The sequence below is a fragment of the Melopsittacus undulatus genome, chromosome 10 (genome assembly GCF_012275295.1).
Source record: "Melopsittacus undulatus isolate bMelUnd1 chromosome 10, bMelUnd1.mat.Z, whole genome shotgun sequence".
In the NCBI taxonomy this organism is placed as follows: domain Eukaryota; kingdom Metazoa; phylum Chordata; class Aves; order Psittaciformes; family Psittaculidae; genus Melopsittacus; species Melopsittacus undulatus.
In genome coordinates this window covers 29,317,239-29,341,328 of record NC_047536.1, presented here as the reverse complement: position 1 = coordinate 29,341,328, position 24,090 = coordinate 29,317,239, and the positions used below count along the sequence as shown (strand labels likewise).

General features: G+C 40.1%; 1 protein-coding gene across 1 annotated transcript in view; it reads right to left on the bottom strand.

Moving 5' to 3' along the window:
* The window catches only part of PREX1 (phosphatidylinositol-3,4,5-trisphosphate dependent Rac exchange factor 1), a 151,918-nt gene that overhangs the window by 32,606 nt on the left and 95,222 nt on the right, over positions 1-24,090 (bottom strand). The window contains exons 10-16 of the mRNA XM_034067000.1: positions 21,652-21,799; positions 17,490-17,590; positions 15,584-15,687; positions 14,827-14,876; positions 10,441-10,516; positions 5,695-5,767; positions 4,523-4,665 (exon numbers count right to left, since the gene is read on the bottom strand). Of these exons, the coding sequence (XP_033922891.1) occupies positions 4,523-4,665; positions 5,695-5,767; positions 10,441-10,516; positions 14,827-14,876; positions 15,584-15,687; positions 17,490-17,590; positions 21,652-21,799 (695 nt within the window). The remainder of the gene's footprint in view (positions 1-4,522; positions 4,666-5,694; positions 5,768-10,440; positions 10,517-14,826; positions 14,877-15,583; positions 15,688-17,489; positions 17,591-21,651; positions 21,800-24,090) is intronic.

Genomic DNA, 24,090 nt, shown 5'->3' with positions numbered 1-24,090 from the left:
TAGGCTAGCTCTGCCCCCCAGTTCTCATTTTACATGTGAAGGGACTGTTCGGTTTCTTTTGCTGGATTTTGAAAGCATATGTGAAAAAGATACTGAAAAAATCAGTCTTTGATTTGCCAAACTTCAGAAGCAGCAGCTACACAAAGTGACGCGGTCTCTTGGGTGCAGCTACCATTGCTATGCATGAAGATCTTTAATATGCTATCATTTTTAATAACCTACCTTTCTCTGTTCATTAGTACTGCAAAAATGTGTTGTTTGAAAGCAAAGAACCAAAATACTTTTAAGAAACCCCAAATGCATCAACATCAGGAACTTTATCACCATGTAAAGAAATAAATCTCATGTTTTGTATACCAGCAGCACTTGTGTGCTGGGGACACTTGCTTATGTAAAGGTAGACTGTGGATAATATTCAATATGCAATACCTGGAGGAGGCTATGATTCATTCTTTATTATGAAGTAGTCATACCTTGCAATTCCACAGCTGAACTCCATTCATCCCTAAGGAATCCAAAGCAATTAACTAACTTGCCATCTACAAGAATTATTTCTGTGCCCCTGAAATCCAATCATTGTTTTCAGTGTAAGGCAGCTACTGTTTCATCTTGAAACATAACCATGTTAAAAAAATGAGACCATATGAAAAATAAGCATGGTTAATCAAATCCAGAGGGTACACGTAGTCAGGGCATACTCAAAGAGAACTGGGGGTGAGGAGGACACAACAACAAGCTATGCAGAGAGCTATGGTCTATTATACCTGTATCATACAGAGGCAGGAACCCTCAGCCTACACTCTTGGGGGCAACAGCAGCAGCAAGAGGCAGCATGGGCAGAACCACCATTTCCTAAACTAGGGTCCAGGACACACATCTTCCTCTCACAGCCTTCCCCTACAGCTCTCCAGTATAAACTCTTCTCTGTTGAACACACCTGAAGAGTCTGAGTAGGTTCAGTATTTCCTAAGGCACAGTGACTTCTCAAGTAACAGATAACATCAAGTCTGGATGCTTCCCTAAACTGACGAGGTTTCTGTGGCCCTCAATAGCATTCATTTGAAGAGAGCTGTTTTCCTGCCCAGGTTGTCCCAGTCTCCCCAGTCTTCCAAAACCTCCACAGCTCTGGGGCACTTAAACAAAATCTGAAAAGGCAGTATTTCTTTGCAGTGAGAAGCTGCAGAATCCAGAGCCACTCCTACCACTCTTAGCTTTAAACGTAAAGCTCTTAGCTTTAAACGTATGCTTGGCACATCTGCAAAACAGGCTTAATATATACAAAATGACTCCAAGTTTCTTCTGGTTTATAAACTTTGAAATTGGGCACTGAAATTGAACCATTCATTCTGAACAGTGGAAGAGTTAGAGCCTAAAGACTGTTTTTCACTTCAGAGTTCACTGTAATTTTTAGTGTCTGAATCCACTCAAAGCCCTTATCTGGCCATATGCACCTGGATGATGGATGCTTCTCATTACTGCCTGGCCAGCCTGTCTCCCTGGGAGACCAGGAATCCCTAGAGGATGGGCTCTTATTAGTGGTTCTTTTCCCAGGGGTGTTTTAAAAATCAATGATTTGAATTCCCAAGCTACAACAGACTGGGATCCTAGTACAATGAAGAACAAAGGGAAAGCTCATTTTTGCTCTCTGCTGAGATTTTGCAGAGTTGGGTAATTTTATATTGGCACAACGCAAAAATAATTGTCCTGGAATTATTAAAGACAGAAGATATTTTTATTAAGTATGGCTTTATTTGAGTAATACAGATTACTGTATTTATGATTAGGAGAAATAAATTCTACATTTTCATAAGAATTTTAAGGTGAATGCCATGTTTATTGAATTAGCTGGTTTAAACTGGAAAGGACATAAATTTAAATGATAATACTACCTACTATCTAAAGATCATGATCTCTAGAAATTGCTGGAAATGCTTTTCCTTTGAGATTCGGTAAGTGATAAACTGGAGTTTGCTGGGAACTCCAGCACTGTGTGTGTATTAAACCTCTTGGGCAACTGTGCGAGAGGCCCATCTCCATGGGCAGCTCTCCATGTGTGACACTGAGCTCCAAGCTACCAGCCTTACTTTGTGCTGTGGTTGGTTTGGGCTGACAAGGAGAGGTGCTGAGCACAAGTTAACAGAACACTGCAGTAACCAAGTCCCAATGCTTGGAGCCAATCCAAAATCCAAATTCTCTTCAGCTATGCGAAGAATGCTGTATATTTTTTCAGTTTGTCAAGACTTATTCCCTTCAATGAGAAACAATTGCACAAATAAATAATTACAAGATTTTGTTTAAAGTGCATTTTTTCTGTGTGAAAGCATTTTTTCCCCTTGGCATTTCTGTTGCCATATTTGCCAAGGTTTCTGTTCTTCCCTGTTTTCAAGAGCAGCCTCTCCTGTAATAAACTTAGATGAAGGGGTGGGGGAAGCTATCCATTAAACAGCTAGGATTTTATGGCAGTAGAAAAGCATGTTTCAAAAGCCAGTACTGAAGAAATTCCATTAAACTTCCTATGGTGGGACCAGGGGATGGGAAGGATCAATGCCCTATCATGAGCATAAAGAGGCAAATAGTGATGTTCCACAGACTGCAAAGCCTCAGGATTCCTGCTGCTCATAATTGCTAAACACACAATAAACCAGAAGTCAGGCACATTTATTTTGTGGGTGAGCGTAATGCCCTGATTGCACTGCTATTTGTGGGGTCTTCACAGACATTCAGGGGATGGCTGATTTCTTTGTGAACATGAGGGCAACTCAACTTCAGTGGGACTACTGCTCATTGGACAAAAATCTATGCCCTCTAAGGAGGAGATTCCTTTCTCAGCATGTGCTGTTGATTTCAGATCATTTACTTTTCAAGATGGGACTGTACTGTGACAGGGGTTGACTGATGCACTTCAGAACTACAGTAACCATAACACTAAAATTATTCCTGTTGTAAATATTTCAGTTACCAAAGCATGGAAGGACCAATTAGCGATTACGATTAATCACTAGTATGTAGTCCATGTGCAAGGTTTGCTCGTTTGTTCTCTCTCTTTAGTGAGTACTAATAAATGAGTATTACACTAATAGAAAAGAAAAACTTTAAATCCATTGTTTCACAACTAATATATTGTCACTGAGTTTTGGCATTTCAACAGGAGTGCCTTGAACTGACAGAAAAAAAGACATATGAGTCAACCTGTTTCCTCAAGTTCTTGTCTTGATAAGGTGGAAAATGAAAAATACCTGAAAAATGGCAGTTTCACCAATTTACACAAAACTGATTTTGGAGTGCTTTGCAAATCACAATTAAAAAGCCCCACATATTGTAACTGCTTCCCTTTATCTTCGGGGAGAGTTGTTGGATAATTGTATTAACCTGACACTCCAGTCTCTGGCACTGGATGCAGAGAGGGATAATTTGGAGGGACCATGGTGTGTTAAATATTACTTCTGCCCATTGAGAGACAAGACAACATAAGGCAGTGAAGTCTGTGTGAACCACAGGAAAATTTACCCATATAGTGGACCTCTGGATCTACTCCAACAATTCTGCTTTTCTAGTTTCTGACCCAAGATTTTATCCTGCTCCTAAATTCTGCCAGTGTTTGAAGGGAGGAAAATGTGGGCCTGGAGCCACTGGCAGTAAACGGGGATCTCAGAACAGAGTTTGTACCAATCTGACTACCAAATCCAATTAGCATTAGAATAATCCCAGTGCAGTAAGGAATTTGATGACATTCAGTGAGGTAAGAATCTGGAGATAACAGCAATGTTGCAGAAGTGTGAACATAAAGAACAGTACTATTGGAAAATGGTTTTCATTAACAAAGTAAAGCTGATACCTGATCTAAGTATCTATCCATATTATCCATACCACTGAGACAATGATGCCCTGACATATCTGTGTGATTACCAGTTTTGTAACTTGCATCTGAATCTACTTCACATGTAATGGTGCTTAAATGTGATGGCAGACCTCTTCCAAAACAGCAGTGCCCATTTCTTTCTCCTCTACTATCCCAATGCTGTGATGCTTGCTAGGACAACATCTCCAGCTCCCAGCTCACTTCCAGGCTCTCTCAAGGGATTCATGATAAGAGAGGGGGTTGGGCTGTGAACTGGATGAAGTGGTCATATGTCTGAGTCTCCTCCTTTCTTGAGACCTAGCAGAAATAGGCAGGAACTTACACGCATTTTTATGTTTGTGTATGAGCCTTAAATCCAAAGCTCCCAGGCAGTGCTGTAGGATGGTTACATGCTACAGAAGAGAACCTGCAACCTACACATTTTCCTTGCTACTAGAATAACCTATGTAGTCTGCCCAGCAGGGAGAGTCAAAACTAAAGAAGTCAGAGCTCTACAGTAAGGTAGCTCAAGAATTACTATTCATGCAGTGAAGAAAAATCTACCTACAGGTGCAATTCCCCATTTTAATTTGATTCTATCATCATTTTCCTTCTCATTCTCCTCTAATATAAAACACCACCAGTTTCACAAAAACATCGAGGTTTACTTAACATATTTCTTACCAGAAGACTCTTTCCCAGGATGTTTTCCACGAGCTTGAAGTCATTACGTAATTGTTTGCTTTTGGAACTCGTGCCTTCCATCTCCTCATCAGCATAAAAGCGGAAATATAAGGATTCATCCTTAAATTCACTTTTCTCCAGGACTAGAAACAATATATATGAAATACATACATGCATTTACACAGAGAAAGAGAGAAACAAAAAAACAGTTAAAGGAAGTCATAAATATTTCCACAGTCTTTACAGAGCAAAGACCAGATGCATCCCTACCCATCTATCCAGCTCTGTATTTCGAAGTTACTACTGTGTTTCAGGGGTATACTTTTCTTCACAGTGCACAGTAGCTCAGGATACAATGTTTGACCTCCATGGCACATAGAATGCATATAAAATGCAGAAGATCCTCTTGGATGAAAGATGCTACTCAAAACCTTATGCTCCTTTTCCATGTCAAAATGAATATGGTAAAAGTATAAAAGGAGCAAAGAAGGGTAAAATGGCTGTTTAAAGGTGAGATGGCTAAATAGACTGAGGCTTTTCAACCTAAAAAGGAATCGAGAAGGAAATGAGAACTATAAAATTCTGAAAGTGTGACAAAGTTCTTTACCAATGAATGCTTTATTGGACAAACTACGTTTTACTGTTAGGACTTTGTATGTGTTATTTGATACTGATACAGATGTGGTTTGTTTACTTCCCCCATTTAGTAGCAACATCACTGAGGATGTATGATGTCTACTGTGGCAATTTGGCACTTCAGATTTGGAAGCTTCAGAGATTCAGCACTGAGGATTGTACTTGTTGTCCAAGTGGCAAGAAATTGGTGGTTTTACTTTGTACCTGATGTTTCTTGGTGATATTTCAGGACAATACTTGGCTTGTGCATTGGTCTGATGACTCTGAAATAGATGCAGTGAAAAAGCATACCTCTTCTTGCTTGTCTAATCAAGGCTCGTCATGAAGATTAGCAAAGGCATTCACTCAGGAAGGTAGGTTTAGATTTTGTGTAAGCTCTAAGACTGTTTTTAGAAGGACCTGCTGGGATGCCTGCAGTCGTGGCATATCAGCATGTATGGCACAGCTGATAGAAAAGGGATTTTCAGACAGTCAGCTAATCTGACTGAAGTAAAAGCTCCTTTAATTGGCTGTGGGAAGTAATATTGATGCATTACCATGATGCATGAAGCCATTATTGCAGAGTCCAACACCCAGTGCGACAGCTTCCTCCCGAGTCTGACAGTCTCCCTAGAAACAAGAGGATAAATATTACACCTCAGAATGACTTCCTAAGCAAAATTATTCCACTTCCCCACCACATAGTTTGTGGCTCTGAAATTAGCAGGATGCTCCTTGTAGGGAACAACAGCAAGAAATTGAAAGAGCTACCCCGTTGCCCAAATCTCATTCATTCCTATATATAGCATCTCTTGCCTCCTACAGGAATTAGGAGGACAAAGACCAGGATTCTGGAAAGTAGTTGTTTAACCCACAATGGGACATAAAGTTATCTCAATTTAAAGACCTTTTATTTGCAGTCATAGTGTTGCACTTTAGGAACCATTTGATACAGACAATAAAACTCATTCTTAGAGTGAGAAGTTGGGAGATCTTATCTGTACCCAACCAAAGGGAGAAAAACCTGAGTAAACCCAGCTATGTGAACTCCAAAGGTCAGGCTGGTTAAACCTGCCGTGGCATTCTTTTCTTACACAGCAGATCTAAGAACAAAGGCTTCAGTTTCCCACTATCTGAAGCCTTGACTGCAGTATTGCAAAACAGGTACCAAAGGTGACTTCCAAATTTACCTGAAATTGCAGCATGAAGGTTTTCATCTACAGCTCAGGTAAACAGAATAAACACCTAGTTTTATCTATGTGTCTGCCAATTTGCAACCAGTGATGACTTTACAAACATGCTGGTTGCACTTTATAGGCAGAGATACAAGTTCTAAATAGTGCTGGTAAAAACCAGCAGGTACTATGGGTGTTACCCAGATGAAAACCACTGTTAATACTGGTCATTTGATGCAGGTTTACCTGCTTCCCAGTCTGCAGACGGGCACAGGAGAACCTGGAATCTGCTATCTCACTAAGAGCAGTAGGTCAGCTCATTCCAGCAGGCAGGGGACATACTGCTTTGGCAGAGAAGCAAGTTCAGTGTAATACTGTCAGTCCTACTAAATCAGAAGCTCTATCCTACATACGTATCACACCCTGTCACCTTCCTTTTCCCCCTCCACCTGAAGAACTAGATACCTGAAGCTCTAGCAGAACTGCAGTGCACTGACATTGTTTTACGCAAACCAGCTTGCAGACCAAGAGCCGTCTGTTCTTGTCAGTACCACTTAGGGACCCCTCCCACTTAGGTCCTACTAAGGAGATCAGTAGCTGTTTGACAGGCAAATACTGGCAAAGAACATTGCTATGGTGTAAAGACACTATTTAAATACAGGATAAAATAGGGTCAGCTCTTGCCAATCTGCAGCACTACTGGCTCTTCTTGAAGTGAGTTTCTGAGAAGGATGACATTTACAAATTAAGAACTAAATAATGTTGACTTGGTAGGACAAAAAACCCAAGGCAGTTCTGGAGGAAGTGCATGATTAGATGATCACACAAGGACAGCCAAGGAAAGGGCTTTAATAAACCTTAAGTTTAAACTTTTAGTATAAACTAATTTCAAGTCTTTGTAAGTCCTCCTTTTCAACACTCACTTTCTGTTACTTTATGGGATAAAAGGGTAGTTTATTTTATAGAGGCTAGGACTTAAAAATTTCATTTATTCTTTCAACTGTAAATAAACTGGAAGAGAAAAGCCTCCTAATGTTACTCTCTTAGGTTTTAGGAATTTACTTTTTTATTGGCAAAAAAATCTTTGTGTAGGAAGGCTCTAAACCAGACTTTATTTGGCTGCTCCTGATGATAACTTGGCCTTAAAACATTCCCCTAGCAAAACAACGTTCTCTAATTATAAAATACAACTTAAAATAGATCATTTCAGCTCACCCATATGTCCTTCTAAATGTTATGTAGCAATTTGTCCAAATACAATGAAACTAGTAAAAAAGTCTTAAGAAAAAAGAACCACTTACAATCAATAATCTTGACAGAATGCGTCTCATAACTTTTCCATACAGAAATGGAATGTGAAACTATATATACTTGTTTTGACAAGGTAATTCGGGTTTATTCAAATACAATCCCTGAATTTGAGTCAGTAGAAGTATATAGTTTAGAGTCAGTACCATAGTCCAGAGCACACTATTACTATTACTACAGCAACCATTACTATTGTTATTATTGTTGTCTAGTTCTGGTAATTATACAATATCTAAAGCCCTAATCATGGTCCATGGTTGATTGTTTTGAGATGTATAAGCCCAGCAATTAAGATGATCTCTGACCTAGATTGTTTACAACCCATGTGTAGGAGAAAAGAAAACAGATGCACACAGATAAGAATAGCAACCAAAACACACTGTAATGTTTTGCTGACATCATGGAAAAGGAGTTTTAAGATTATAAAGTACTCCTTCCCACTTGGAAGGAAGCCTAAGGTAATGCAATGCACAGAGGTGCAATAGAAAAAACACATGGATAGAAGGATGGGTGAATGGGAAGAGATAAGACACCCACTAGAGCAAAAGTCCTAAAGAATATTACCAACTGGTTTCTAACAGTGCATTTGTCCCTTTACTCCCATTCTACCTTTCATAACATTGCCATTTTAAGTTTCTTAGACTGAGGACTGGGGATTCAAGTGGTAGTGTTTTATTACAGTTCACTTCTGGAGGCCTGGGTATAAATCCTCAACCAGATAACAAAAGTGTTGGGATTGTGGCAGTGCAGTCTTTTAGTGCACTCTTAGTAGCACCTAAGATTCTGTGAAGTACCAGAGCTCTGACATTTGTGAGATCTCTGTTCCTCTTTGTTCTCAGCCTACTGGCAGTGAGAGAAAGATTAGGTTGTAAAATGAGTTTGAGAGGGTCCAGAATCAATGACAGAATGAAGCCCTTCCCCTTAAGGATTGCATCTAAATGAATATAGCAACTATAATATAATTCACAGCACTTTCAGTCTAAATTCATGGATACATGGTATCAGATATTTCTCCTTTTATCCTTGCTATGTTCAAAGGGTCACTAAAGTATTGCCTGTGGAGAACTCAAGCACTGTTCCAAGATTTGACTTTGTGCCATCTCCAGTCAGCACTTACGCTCATATGTGCTTCCTTCCATCATCATATTTAATGCTTATTTCAGTGTCTCATACATAATCGGTCTAAGACATATTATAGAGGTAACTACAGCAGGATTCAGCTATTGTTAAGAGCTATAAACAATAAAAAGACATCAATCAAATTCGGTATTAAATCTCAAAGTCATTAGGAAATCACTTGACCTTCCTCTCTCACATGCAAAAACTCCCTTGTAGTGAATAATCCATGCTAGCATATCACAGGGTACTTACTAATAAACCCAACAGTCAGAGATGCTCAGCTCCTACAGACCCCCTGATATCCAAAGAGCCACAAATGCACTGCATGTTTCATTACAGAGCTCCTAATGCCTATCCAGCCCCAGACTTTGAGTGCATACAGTACACAGGGGATAATAACATATCACATTTGAATACAGCTGTTCAAACATACACATGATTAAGCTTCACTGAGGACCCAACTCATCTCTTGTCAGAAGTACAATAACCAACAATTTCCAGGCAGGAGGATCACGGTACAAAATACAACTGACACCATTTCTTTGACTATAAAATGGTTCTTAGTCTTTTGCTTTGTTCAGTTTATGGCTATTTGTAAAGGTTTAAGGAAATGAAAAAAGTTTTTCATATTAGGGAGGGCTCTCAGTGACATTTATAGTTTAAATTGCAAACAGAAATGAAGAGGAAGGAAAATAGGGAGGGAAATGAGCTACCTTTTTTCCTGACCAAGAGCTGATGTTTTACTCTGCTATCCGAGTCCTTCTACAGCCTGCAGCTCTATGATTAAGTATTATATTGGCCAAATTAGCCTGATTACATCTCTCTTCTTTGGCCAAAGCAAACTTCCCCCCTTCCCCCTCAGCTTTCCATGAAGAAGACCCAGCTAAATTACATGTAACTGATGTGACAACCTTAATACTGTCTTTGCTCTCCTTTAGGCTCTTAACAGGAAAACAATTGACTACTCCATTCTCATTCAGTTATGTGGCACAGAACAACCTTAAATCATATCAATCTTCTTAATGTAGGGGGATGTCAAACGCAATTGCAGGAAACAGTTCTGAAGGACAACATCCCTTGTTGTGAGAGGCCTGATTCTCATTCAGTCCACCCTCCCTTTATGTCATTTTGGCAGTACAGAACTTGGTGTGACTGTGAATCAGATCATCTACATGTAAGATAAAACCAGAACCTGCACTTGACTGATGGTGATCAACACTGCACACTCTCCTTTCAGACTGCTTTAGACTATCAAAGCTGATTTTTTAATTTCCCAAGCTAGAGACTCGTCTCTGTAATGACAAGGTAAATGTGGAGCAACTACATCTAAAGACAAGGGTGCAGTCGGTGGTGTAAAACTCTAGATTCATTTTTCATTTAAAAATTGTACCACACCTATACTGCATTAAATGAGATCAACATTGCTTTAAATGTCTTCCAAAAATCACAAGAAGTAGGAAAGATCCCCAAGAACAGCCAGTTCACCACTCCTAAGGCTTACAAAGAACTTTCTTCCTTTTTATGCTGGCAAACACCAAGTTTTCACCAAACGAACAATAACAGAAAGCCCAAGTTCAAAGAATCAGAGTATGTTTACTTTTGTTGTAATATTTTCTAGATAAATGTGTTTTATTTACTTTGAAATGGAACTGATGAATTAAGCTCCTTGTCAAAGAAAGCAGAATCTTAACATTTTCTTACCTGTGCAATAAGCCAATCCACTAGTTTACTTGCAGGGATTACTGATTTGTAGGTCTTTAGGTGGTAGTCACGGTCTCTAAGAAAGAGAATTCAGGGAAAATCAGGACAAAAATTTCATTTATACTCTAAACCTCCACATTCTGTTGTAACCTACTACCATTAAGTTGAGGAAAAAAGAATTATAGATGGGGAAAAGAGAGACTCACAGCCACATATCAATGAATAAGAAGCAGATATCCTTTATCTCTAGAAAAAAAGCTCAGCTTTTAAACTTTTCTAACAACTTGAATGAGGAATATATTTCACATCAATACAGAGCAGTGTTATTTCAAATTTCTCTAGATGTTGTTTCAAGCCATCTTCAGTGAGCTCATACTCCTGCCAGAGGCAACCAGGATGTGCTTTTCACAGGTGTACTGAACTGCTGCTTTAACTCAGGTCAGAATATTGCCACCACTGGCTCTACTGAAAGTCATGTTCTTCTACCTGAAAGTCATCTTCTAGTTTCTACCCTAAATCCGTTTGTGTCCTGCTTACACTTATTCGCTCAATGCCAGCCTCATCTGTAAGCTTAAACAGTTCTTCTCTAGTGTTTACCCATTGATATATTCATAGATGGTGACCCTATATATTCTCGCTGGTCCCATTTTTGTTGGGCTCACTGAATTAAGCACCCTTCAGCTTACTGTGTCAGACAGAGATTCTCCTGAGTCTCACCTGTTCAAGTTTTACTTCCTTTAGCAAAATATCAGAGAGGCCAGACACAGAATACAGTGTGCTTTTATGGCATTACATAATTTCAGCCATTGTAAATGAAACGTGTTGTATTCATGCCTTGTAACACAACTTGCACCATCTCATACATTGCCCTTGATGAGAGAGCAGCACTGTTCCTGAAATAAGGAAAAGAAACCCTATTGTAACTTGCTGCTGTTTGCTGTTCTCTTCCATTCCTCTTCTCAGAGCCATAGAGATAATTGATGGGTTTAGCCTTTCATAAAATAGTTGTAAAGAATTTTCTGATACAAATATAAGAGGACTGTGTGGCTCCGGACATTGGGCTCTAGCACCTTTCACCTCCAGGTCACTGGATTTAATCCAGGCTCATGAGAGAATGAAAAGCTCTTTCCACTTTAAGGCTGTTTACTGGCTCGTGTGAAACAAGTTTAGTGGTCTTGATCCAGTTCCTAGTTCTATATCACAAAAGCCATTACCACAATTAATTTGCATTAATTGGTTCCCTCTTGTTGAGAGTCTCAGTAGCGAGGCCAAATGCTGAATGCACCATGAAGAATTAATTCCTCTCTCACCCTTGGAGGTGGTCCTTCTATTTCAAGCTTGAAGTCCACTGGCATGGCTGTGGAAAGAAGCTTTCACAGCCACTGTGACTGTTTTATAGTCCGGATGTATCTCTACAGCAGCTCAAGGGAAGACCTCATTCTTCAGTTCTGTCAGATCAGCTTCTTTCATTAGCACCACACTACTTGATATTTCCTTTTTTCTAAATTTCTAACATCAAAACACCATCTAAAATTCATCCTACTCATGTCCTTTACTAATCACCTACAGATACAAATATGTTGTGACTGGCTTTTGTAAATAACAGCACCAGAGCTGCCTGTATGTTTGCAGAATGCAGGGTGTGAGAAATTAGAAAGGGAAGCTGGAGTTTCAGAACCTGGAAAAAAACAAAACAAAACAGAAAACCCATGACAGCATTTCCAGAAATCTGTGTCCTCAGAACAAAAGCTTTCCTCATAGTGCTTACACACATTTTTTGACTTCTCTTCCAGTAATGTGCTAAACCCAGCACAACGCTGTGGGAGTTTTCTGTGCGATTTTTCCCTCTCACACTCTTATCTTGAGAAAATGTGCTTTGAAATGTCAGAACAATAAAGGAAAAGCATTAAAATACTGAGTACTAATGAGAAGGGGGTTCCAGATTGTGAGAAGCAATTCTCAACATTTTCATAGAGATGCTGACATAGGCCTAAAGTTCTGAATAAGCTGGCATCAGGATCTTGGTCCAAGGCCTGGTCTTTCACTGCTTGTACTTAAATGCTTTGCAGGATAAATATTTCAACACTAGTTCACTGACCTTTCCCTCCCATTTCAATCTAGCTTGAGCAAGGGCAGAGCATGGATCCCAGAAGGTCATCCAGAACCACAAGCTACAGGTGAATAGCCAAATATAGATGTGGGAACCACCAAAACTTTGGCAGAACCTTGTTCCCTCACAGGAGCTAGAGAAATACAATATTCTTCACAGGGTCCGGCCCATCTATGCTGTGAAGTATTGTGCATCACATGTGTAAGTGGGAGCAAGTTCTTCCATCCTCACACCTTCCCTGAAGTAGACCAGAGACATTCAGAACCTTCTTTGCATCCAAGATCTTTCAAAATGTTTTACTTTTTCTGTACTGATCCCCAAAGTAGCTTTGTTTCCTATGAAATCTGTTCTCTCATCCTCAAAGTACATCAGTGTCAGAGTTTACTTAAAATTATAAAGACAAAGGCTATGTGGAAACTCTTACATTTCCAGTGAAGACAACTAAGCAAAAGTACACCCCAAGGTTGCCCACAAAATAACTGAATTTTGAACCTCATGATTCCTCCAGATCCTCTTGGCCCATGCACCTGCTGCTCCAAGGAGGTCTGCTGATTTACTAGAAGGAAGGTTGCACCAGAAAAATCAGCCTCATCAACCTTGCTTAGCAAGATTGCAGGGATCAGCAGTCCAAAAATGACAGATAAAGTAGTGGTCCAAAGGCACAGCAGAAAGTGTAAGCTTGGCACAAGTAACTTGGCTAAAAGTTAACTCTTCAGGTTAACATTAGGCTTGTCAGAGGCAAAAAAGACATGTCAGGAAGATATGAAAGGATGACAGCCTAGGAGATTCAGTTTCCTCACAGGGAAATAAAAGGAAGAGTGAGTAGGAAAGAGAACAGTGGGAAGAAGAGCCTAAACACACCGAGTACGTTAAGTCTATCCAGAAGGATCCTCAAACTTCTGGAAGTCTGCTGTTTTTCACTGGTCATACATAGTTTAGATTCATGCTGACACTAACAAAGATTAATCCTGATATGAGAAGCTTCTCCAGCTGGGATTCTATTACAAAAATAGCACACTGATAAAACACCACAGGACAGGCCTATGGCAGTTATTTTGTCCTTGCTGATTCCCTAAAGCATAAGACTACAACCCTTTCAGTTTGTGGATAACCTGAGGGCAGGAAAATGTATTTGCACTTCACTTACCATTATTCCTACTCTGCATGTGAATTGCCATCTCAAGGGGCGAGATGTGTATGTGCAAATACACACATGCATACACATAACCATTTTGCCTACCGAGGCTGCATCATGCTTTCCTGCTCTCTCCATATCCTTCAGGCTAACTGAAATCTCTATTATAGGACAGCTATTCTGGGGAATAAAAGAAAGATCTAATTAGGCAAATTTATAACTGATGAACTGTAACTATCTTTGCAGCTCCTTTTAGCATGACAATGCTCAGTGAAACAATTGTACAAATCAGGGACAAGAGGTCAGCTTTGTTGAATCTGGGACTCCAGCCATGCCCACAAGAGGTTGGTTTTTTTTTTCCTCATCAGTTTTTTGTATGTAAAAATTAAGTTCTTCTAAGTGAAAATGCCTAATTTTCAGCCATAAACAGCTGAACAGAACACATAGATGGTTTAGGGCAGTTTCCATTATAGGTCAGAAATGTTCATCTGATGTCACAATAAGGCAACAACATGTGAAATCACCTCCCGGGATCTGGGAGGACAGTTAATTTGTGCTTGCAGATTATATCAGTCTTTAGCATTTTTTTGGTAGCCAAATTCTGAAGATTACACCCAGAATTTTTCAGGGGATTTCCAAATTACAGGTTCAGGTTTTATTTTACTTAAGAATGGTTTTTGTTTGTTTAGGGTGCCTTGAATCACACTGGAAGCTGTTCACATCACTTTAGCTTCTGTTTACATTTTCTATAACCCAAATAATACAGCAGCTACAATCACACCACACAATCTGCCCTGAATCAGTAGTCACTTACTAATCTCACCCACTTTAACTCACAGAAAATACCAGAGGAAACAAATAACCTAGTGCCATGCTAACAGCTCTCATAAACTGACAGAGGAAGCAAGTGTCAGGAAGACTATTAACACTGGCCTTTCACTCTCTCAACCCAGTTCCAACATCTTCTAGCAGAAGTACAACTACAGATCTAAACTGTGTAGATAGAAGGGTAGTAAAAGAGACAAGAAAATCCAGAAACTTACTGTTTATAGTAAGACAGAAGAAAGATTTTAATAGTAACATGGTGTCCTTTTAGCAAAGCCTGGTAACATATACAAAAGGATCACAAAGATGAACTTACTTTACCACTGGAGTATATAAGCAGTGTAGTCGGCAGTAGAGCCTCACACCCTGAAGAAAGAAAGATGCATGGTATGATCAGTTTTTTTCCTTTTCAAAGAAACACAGAGTAACTAAAGCTAGCAAAACCTGGACACTGACGTCTCTACTCAGCTGGAATTATCTATTGGTTAACTGTTTTTCAAAACAGCTCCCTTATCTTCTGTCAAACATTCTTTCTTCTTTCCTGCCTCCAGAAGCCACAAGAAAAATAAAAATCTGGTTTTATCTCTAATCACTTCCATCCCAACATTTTTCCATTAATCCCTCCTCACAATTAACCCATGAACTAATGTCCAGAAGAAAAAATCCAATTTATTAAAAGGTATGTGAATAGATAAAGGACCAACAGAACACATCTGATAGACAATTATCAGGAACAGCAGTTACATATTGATCTTCTCTATCTGCCTGAACCATAATGCCCAGATTTTCAGCAGACATGCTCTATTATAGCCTACTGCTTTCTTTTAAGACCTTTTCTTACTATATTAGGATTGTAATCAGCAGTCTCGTGTGCAGTCATGACTATATTATTGCTAAGCTCTGCTTCCTCTCCCTAGAGTGAATGACTCCTATGGCATTAGGATGGGTAGATTAATACAGCAAAGATTAACAGCATTAGGGATCTCCTATACGACAGGACATTAACATTCAGAGGTGGAACAAACTCTTCTGATACAAATCACAAGGTTCCAAATAAGAATGATAATACAAACCTTGGACATGATGTCTTCCAATTCACTTCTTGGCTTGTATGTTCCATCATCATAGCGAAATCTGTACATCACCTGCTCATTCTTAAACTGGTGCTTATCTGAAACTAACACACCAGCAGCATAATTAAAATTAGTCTTTTCTCCCCTGCCATGTTCTGCATAGGCCAGTTGGTACATCTACACCCAAGGATTTGCTGGTATCTATAATTTTCTGAAGATACAACACAGTCCTCTTCTAGTTAAACAGCAAATGCCTCAATTTCAACATTCAGGTGAGTTTAGCTGAAAAAGCATATTGAAGGAATACATTATATAGGTCTTAAGTCACCAGTGGTCTACATCTCTGTACAATCTCTTGGCAATCAATTTAAATAGGGAAGCTATTTAAGTAGGTTACTCTTGCTCCAATACCCTGAGCAAGATGCATCAGGTTTGTTTTTAAAGTCACCTTTAGTTAAAAGTTCCTGATGTTAATGTCTCCTATGACAGTTATTGCTAGACATTGAAAGATATTTGCAGTGCTGCATTTTCTTAAGGAAATACCTCTTGAGATTTTGGTAAATCATTAAACATTAAAGTATCCCATTAGGTGTCTTCCAGTGTAGAAAGAACTTAGAACTTAAGCACCATCTTGAAACCCTTACCCCTATTCTACATTAAGCAATCTTTTATCTTTTGTTTTCACTTGGCATAACATTACCGTCAGGTGGAAACTGCTGATCTCTGGGCCTGCCTGAGAAACAGGCCATAGAAGATTGCTAAACACTGAGCACTGTGCTAAGTGCTGAACTCTATGTGTTTTATCACTCAATTTCCTCAGTATCTCCTTTAATTCTGGCTATTTTATCTTTTTAGCTAGAACTGCTGATGTGCAAGTTCTGGTACCTGTCAGAGAGCAGGAGTGATCAGAACCTGAGCTGCTGTGTGTCAGACATGAAAGATACTTTCTGCAGATTCAATTCTCTATTGGATTTAGAAATACAAAATCCAGAGCATGCAGACACTCCAAGAAGTCGACAGCTTTCGCAGCTTAGAGATTCCACTGTACCCAAATGGATATACACCAGATCCTGCAAATTGTACTTTATTCTGTGAATATATCACCAAAAGCAGAAAACTTCATTAAAGACCAGGATAACTTATCTAATGAAGGGATAGTCTTAAGAATTTCTGGTCTCTGCCTTCTCAACAATTATCCTACCCACTCTGCAAAGGGCAGATTAAATCTCAAACTGCATCCTGGTCCTTTCAAGTTTTTGAACAAACATCTCATGCTACTTTGGTCATGCAGCACTCCCATATGCGCTGTACTACTCTTCTAAAATGCCCTTCAACACAACACTTCGAGGTCATCTGCTGGGTGTGATGAAAAAATATGGTGCATCAGTGTTTGCTAGCTGATTGCCTAATCAACTGGAAAGATCAAATCCCACAACAAACCCTCCATCATCTCTTTTCTTTATGACAAGCAATCTCATTAGACTAATGACCCATCATCTGGAGCCCCTCCCTTTGTTTATACCTGTGCCCCATTCTAAAAGAGCACAGCTCAACTATCTTCTGTATTGCTTATGTCTCACATTGAAAGCTGTATTTATGGATCACTGCAAATTTTCAAACACATAGTACAAAGGAATACACACCTGATATAGTCCTCAACAAAGATGTTGCAGAGAAATCAAGCAACTGCAGGCATACACACTTTCATGTTAGCCAGCAAGTCCTGTTTTCATGGCATAAATCTGCCCACTCATGAATGGCAAAAGCCACTAAACGTTTTGAGGATCTGATGGGTACCGTACAAGAAAGTATTTGAACATCATGGGAACAGCGGCAGTCAGTTTTCTGCCCTCATTTCCAGGGCACTACCGAAATCTGACTTCTGTTTATGCCATGGAGCACTCACCATGATGAATGATTCCATTTTCCAATAGTGCCTGTCCCAGGTTGACCCCTTCCTCTGGTTTGCTTATCTCTCCAATCTCTGTGAGCCACGATACAAACTCACTGCAAAGGGAAGCAGAACAGAAACAATTAGCTTTTTCACTCTGAATATAAGCAGACACACGCCTCTGCAAGCCATCAGGAGACCTTCTCCTTGAAACAAGTGTGAAAACTGTTTCAAGTCATGATACCTCTAGTAGGTGGATTGATTTCATACATTTCTGGAGGAAATGTTCTGCTCAAGATCTAGATCTATCCATGACTCTTCCCACTATTTTCCCCCTCGTTCACCATAATTAGCATGCACACAAAAGGAAAAATTACCTGGTTGGATCTGTCAAGATGCTACAAAACCTTATTCTATTGAGCAATCTAGACATCCAAGGGGGAAAAGAAAGGCAAAATTAACCTTAAAAATTGACCTTGAAACAACAAGCTGAACAGTAGAGAAAACAGCTAGTTCTACCCAAGCTATTCCTCCAAGCAGTGTTTGTGGTCTTAGTTATGTATGCTCACTGTTCTTCACTGGGTCTGCATTGCATTGGTTTTAATGGAAGCACAGGAGGACTTAGGATAGAAGATTCAACCTACTTAATTCAAGCATAGAGCAGTAAGAGGGAGCACAAGTCTCACTGACAGGTTAATTTAAGGTCATTTACTGGAGCTGGTGCCTGGCAGATATATACACGATGCTTCTAATTTATGGACAAAAAGTGCCAAGTCTGTCTGCTCATGCAACACAGAACAAAACCTCTCTATGGAGAGGGGCAAAGCTGCACATATGGGCAGAATGAAAGCCAAAAATGGATAGATATGTAGGATGTTACTCAATTAGAAACAGTAAGTACAGAAAAACAGACATTGCAAGCCTGATGAATCCAGCAATGCCAAAGCCCTAAGGGGCTGAGCTGTTTGCCAGGTTAATTAGTGATTATACTAGAAATGTGTTAAATTCATGGAGAAGAATAAAAGGAATAAATGAAAGTAGAGTGACATATGGGAAATCTAAGTTCAAGAAAACCCTTGAATATTTGCCAATGTGCAGTGGGTTGCTGCTTATCAAAACCAGTATCCATGCCTCCACCTTTGGGCTCTAAATGAAGTATTTTTAGTATCTTCATGTTTATCAGACCTGACTCATCTAAGCTGTAGGTAGCATTCGCATTTTGCCTTTAGAACAACAACTTCAGTACTGAAAACTCTGGTTTGCTGAGGGGCTACTCTGTAACTGTCATAGTGCTGAAAAAGCAGAAGAATCTATTCAACTATGCCAGGGGAATCCCATGGAAACCAGCAGAGTTTTGTAAAACTCCTGAAACCAGAGTACTGGAGTGGTGAATTAGACTTTCTATCTCCTAAGGAAAGCCCATTCTCAATTTCCCAGTGATTCTGAACTGTTTCTAGAAGTATTTAAAAGCTGAAACAGAGTATCAACTGCAGAGGAAGGAGAAGTATGAATGATCCTCTTCACTCATTACTGAGAGGACAAATTCTCTCTGGAGTGCCCCATCAGGCTCATACTGGCCAATGACTGTACTGTAATCCTGTTAAGTACCCAGGGTAGGTGCCCAGTTGCTACATATTTTTCCACCACGGGTCAATGTCAGTTTACAGCACTTAAACAGTGTACAATACTTCAGCAGAACAGTGCTACCCTGTGAGCTTTCCTGCTTCTTTTATCTAGAACTCTGTCCCTGGAACCTATTTGGATTGTAAATGTAAAGCAATTTTCAGTTTCCTAAGAAAGGAAAATAACTGAAAGCTACTCTCAAAGCCCTGAAAATCAGAACCATAGGATGGTTTTCTGAAGAGTTACTTTAAGACTTCTATGGTATTTGATTTATATGCAAAATCAGTGATCATTTACTCTGAAGCCTTTACAAGCACTGAAGAGTGCATGATCCAGAAATATTCCAAGAAGGCTTTTAAGTATATGCTGGACTGTTGCTAAAGAACCATCAACTCAAAAAATGGATGGCAGAGCTTGACTTTTTCCTCATCTTGTTCTAAGCAGTTCTCCAGTATAACTGAGAGTCTCCTCACTGCCCAGTGCTGCCAAGCTCAGTTCTCACCTGGAATGCAAGTCAGGACACCATCTGCCAACTATAGCTCTGAAAATAAGGGACTTAGAACAGCTGGGATTCTAGTCAAGAAATACACAGGAAAATCCAGCCCATCAGGTTTGTGCAATCTGATCAGATACGTTTGGAATCTTCTGAGGTTAACAGATCCTCGCTATTACAAGCTCAATACAGTTTCAAGATTTTGCAATCAGTTTAGGGCAGTGCTGACAAGAAGCATGGCAAGCATACCATTTGCAGATATTGGCACCAACACACATCTTTCCCAATGTATAACTAGTCACATGCCTAAATGCCAGGATACCCAAGTGGTTAGGAAAATGGATTTGCACTCAGCCAGTAATTTGCTGAAGCTCAATAAACAGCCACATAAATAAATGCATGTGATGTTTGCGAAGATATTAGGATTAGTTCCTACTTTTTCTTCTGCAACCACATTTTCTCTCTTGAATTACTAGATGCTATCTGATATCCAAAGGCCAAGAGAAAAACTAGTCTTCTGCAGCCTTCTACAGCAGCATGTAGTAGAAAACCACTAAGTACATCTCAGCACAGTTATTAGTGACTGCCTTACCCGGAATATCTGAAGAAATGACCAGGTCACAGCCAATACACACTGTTCAGGAGAAGCCCAGTAATGATACAGAAAGTCTGCAAGTCACAACTAGATTGTCCTGATGGAGTTGCACTCAATTGACTTGCCCAGAATTGTACCAACAAGTGACTGATGAAAAGATATCAGCAGAGTTATTTTCTATGGGAAGGGCTGCAACATTAGCACAAATAGGTATCCCAGTCTGGGCTCAGTTACCCATTGGCAAAGTCAGGTCAAGTCCTCACTACAGGAATGTCAAGTGGCTGTCAGGTAAACTGAGGGCAATGAGCAGGACAGACTGTGGAGCATGTAAGACTATGGGCATTTTAAAAGAGAAAGTAGCAGCAGGAAATCACAGGTAAGACTTGAGATCAAGGAAAAACTCCAGGACTCCACACCAGACTCATATATATAAGCACTAGAAGAATGTAAGTTTCTGATCTGGTACTTCTTGTGTGGGAAACAGGGAATGCTGTATCGTGCCTCCAAATTCAGAGCTTAAAGGTTTCAAAATGAATCCAGTAAAATCGGGGGGGGGGGGGGGGGGGGAGGGGGCTGAGGGTGAAAAAAAAAACAACCAAATTTCAAAAAATCAGAGTTTTAATATTTGAAATATGGCCAGTCTGTGCTACTAAACTGCTTTCTGTCAGCCAGAAAGACAATGCATCATTTCCACACCCTGTACACAAGGAATGCTGCCTGCAAACTGACATTACAGAGAGAGGGAGAGAAGGGAAATGAATGGATAATCTGCCTCTCCCACAGCTGATCATTTCAATCATAAACAGCTGAGGCAGAAAAGTTTTCTCAGGTCAACTAATGCGTCTCCCTCTGTGCCATGCAGGATATTTCCCTACAACAGCCCCACTGCTACCGTATCTAATCAGAGGTCTGATTCATCCATAGGGTCTCTTGTCTACTGCCCCATGTGTCATACTTCAGAACTATTTTGTTCTGAATAGTACCGATCCTGGGAACGTTATTTTCCAGGCACTAAAGCCCTGTACTTCTAACAAATGCCTCAGGATGCACAAAATTTCATTTGTATATGTTACACTGACAAACAGGAAACTTCTAACTTTAATCTTGAGACTTGGACAGTTCTGCTGGGTTTAAACATCACCTGGTAAGCATTTGCTTGAGGATATAGGTTCGGCCACCAACAGGCCTGAGCTTGTGGGAGTTAAGGTATTTTTTCTTATTCCTTTTGGTGAGTTGAAACAGCTGTTAAGAGTTATTGTAGAGTGGAATGAGCTGTCACTGCAGAGCATAAATAGGCATCTATGATTAATTTTAATAAATCACAACTGTAATGGGGGTTATTGGCCTTTTCAATTAAGCTGCATCAATGCATATCTGATCTGACCTCATAATGCCACCCCCAGAAAATCCAGAGTCCATTCTTTTGATTGGAATGAAAGGGCCTTTTCAATTCAAATGCCACTTACTTGCCAAGAAAGCACTTGGGAACAGTGCTTAATTTTCTCCTCCTGTCTTTGATAAGGTTCACTTTCTTGCTCATCATCATTTGGTAGAGCTTCTCTCCTTTCTCTGCAATCATGACGTATGCATCCCTTTCCATTCCCAGTTTCAAACCTGGAATACAAAACAGGAATTCCTTCAGATCCTTAATATCACACAAAGTAGAATGGGTTGCAGAACATGGAGAACTTCCAAAGAAAGATGCATCTGCATCAGGGCAATCCCAAGCAAAACTACAGGTTGGACGAAGAATGGATTGAGAGAAGCCCTGAGGAGGACGGACTTGGGGATGCTGGTTGATGAGAAGCTGAATGTGAGCCAGCAGTGTGTGCTCACAGCCCAGAAAGCCAACTGTGTCCCAGGCTGCATCACCAGCAGCATGACCAGCAGGTTGAGGAATTTTCCCCCTCTACTTCTCACTGGATAGAAGCCCCTGCAGTCCAGCTCTGGGGACCCCAACACAAGGAGGACATGGAGCTGTTGGCGAGTCCAGAAGAGGCCATGAAGATGCTCCAAGGGCTGGAGCAGCTTTGCTCTGGAGACAGGCTGAGAGAGCTGGGCTTGTTCAGCCTGGAGAAGAGAAGGCTCAGGGGAGACCTTAGGGCAGCTCCCAATTCCTAAAGGAGCCAACAAGAAATCTGGAGAGAGACTTGATCATGGGCCTTTAGGGACAGGACAAGAGGAAATGGCTTTAAACTGACAGAGGAAGATTTAAATTAGGTATTAGGAAGAAATCCTTTACTGTGAGGGTGGTGAGGCGCTGGCACAGGTTGCCCAGAGAAGCTGTGGCTGCCCCATCTCTCAAGAGGCCGGGTTGGATGGGGCTTGGAGCAACCTGGTCTAGTGGCAGGTGTGCCTGCCAATGGCAGGGGCTTGGAAACAGATGATCTTTAAGGTCTCTTCCAGCCCAAACCACTCTGTAATTCTATACCTTCTCAAAATTATTTCCTGTTGCAATTCCGTTTTTGGCCCCAGCACAACTGCCAGCATAAGATTTGTTCAAGGCATCAAAATGCTTGACAGAGCATATGACTTTTTGAGTGTTACATTACTTGATGCCAAAATACAAAACTGACGAAATCAAATTCACATCCTTAAATAAGTCAAAACTAGAAAGGAACATTATTTTCTCCTCCTTTCTTAATTATTGTATTTACTAATACCTTAAGCAAAAAATACATTTTGACAATTATAATATTCAATGAAATAAATCTGAATGATTTAAGGAATGATAGATAATAGGAGAGAGACAATTTCATGACCACGTTGTCTGAGTTTCCACATAGTTCATGCTAACTTGAAAACTCCTGAAGTCAGTAGAACAAGCTCTAAAAACAAGAGGTGGCTATGTTACAGCTATCGTTGTAACTGGCATTTGATGGCACTCCTTCCTTTAGATTTGCAAATTGCTTCAGGACAGCTGGTTTGCCTTTGTGTAAGTTTTGTCTCTTCTAGCCTGCACATGTACTTCTATTTTCTTGAAACTCAAACCTGCGAATCTAGGCAACTCTGGAGTCCAAAACAGAGACACGTAGTTTAGACACCTAACATCTTTGAAAACGGGCAGCCTGAATTGCTCCTGTACTTGGCACATTGGCACTTGGGCACATCCCAATTTTTACACAGATTTACACTGGGCAGAATTTCAGTGATCAGTGTAAGGCTAGACATGAAAACTGTACACTCTTTGGGAAAAGCAGTTCACCCTAACTGGACATAAATCCTGTTGCTTTATGGTAAGATATTGAAATGAATTAATAGTCTTCTGTGTCATCAGAGCTGCTTTCTAGCTTTCTGAAAATGCTTAATACATTTGGTTTAGAGGCTTGAAAGGCACGTTCCAGAAATTAGACTTGCACAACATTTTGTCTTTCAAATACAGTATTTCTTTCATGTGTCCAAGAGTTTTGGCTCCACATCCCCCATGGCTTACTGCTGTTAACTCTTCCACCCTCTTCTTCCCCCAGTACTGTGATCCAATTCATTGCAAATGCTGACACGTGTAGCTGAGGCTAATTTGCAACGTGAACTTGTGATAGAAAACAGCCTGGGTAATAGTATACATGTTTCCTGCTGGTCTTACATCACTGAATTCCCCAGGCTCTGATGTAAATGGCAGACTGGAATGCACATTTTACCCAACTCATCCTGCAGGATTGGGAATCTCACCAAGCTTTTTCCTTTCTAATCCAAACACTGATATATCTGTGACTTTGTAAGTACTCTGATCCAAAGGAGATTTTCCAGTAAGGCCTGGAATGTCTGCCAGAATATCTATGCTTATCCTGAGTGCCTGTCATCAGCTGCCACATCATAAAACTGTATGACAAAAAAGCATCAGAAAATCTAACTAGCCAACGCTGCATGGAAAGCTTTGAGAAACTTTCTATTATGGAATAGTTCTT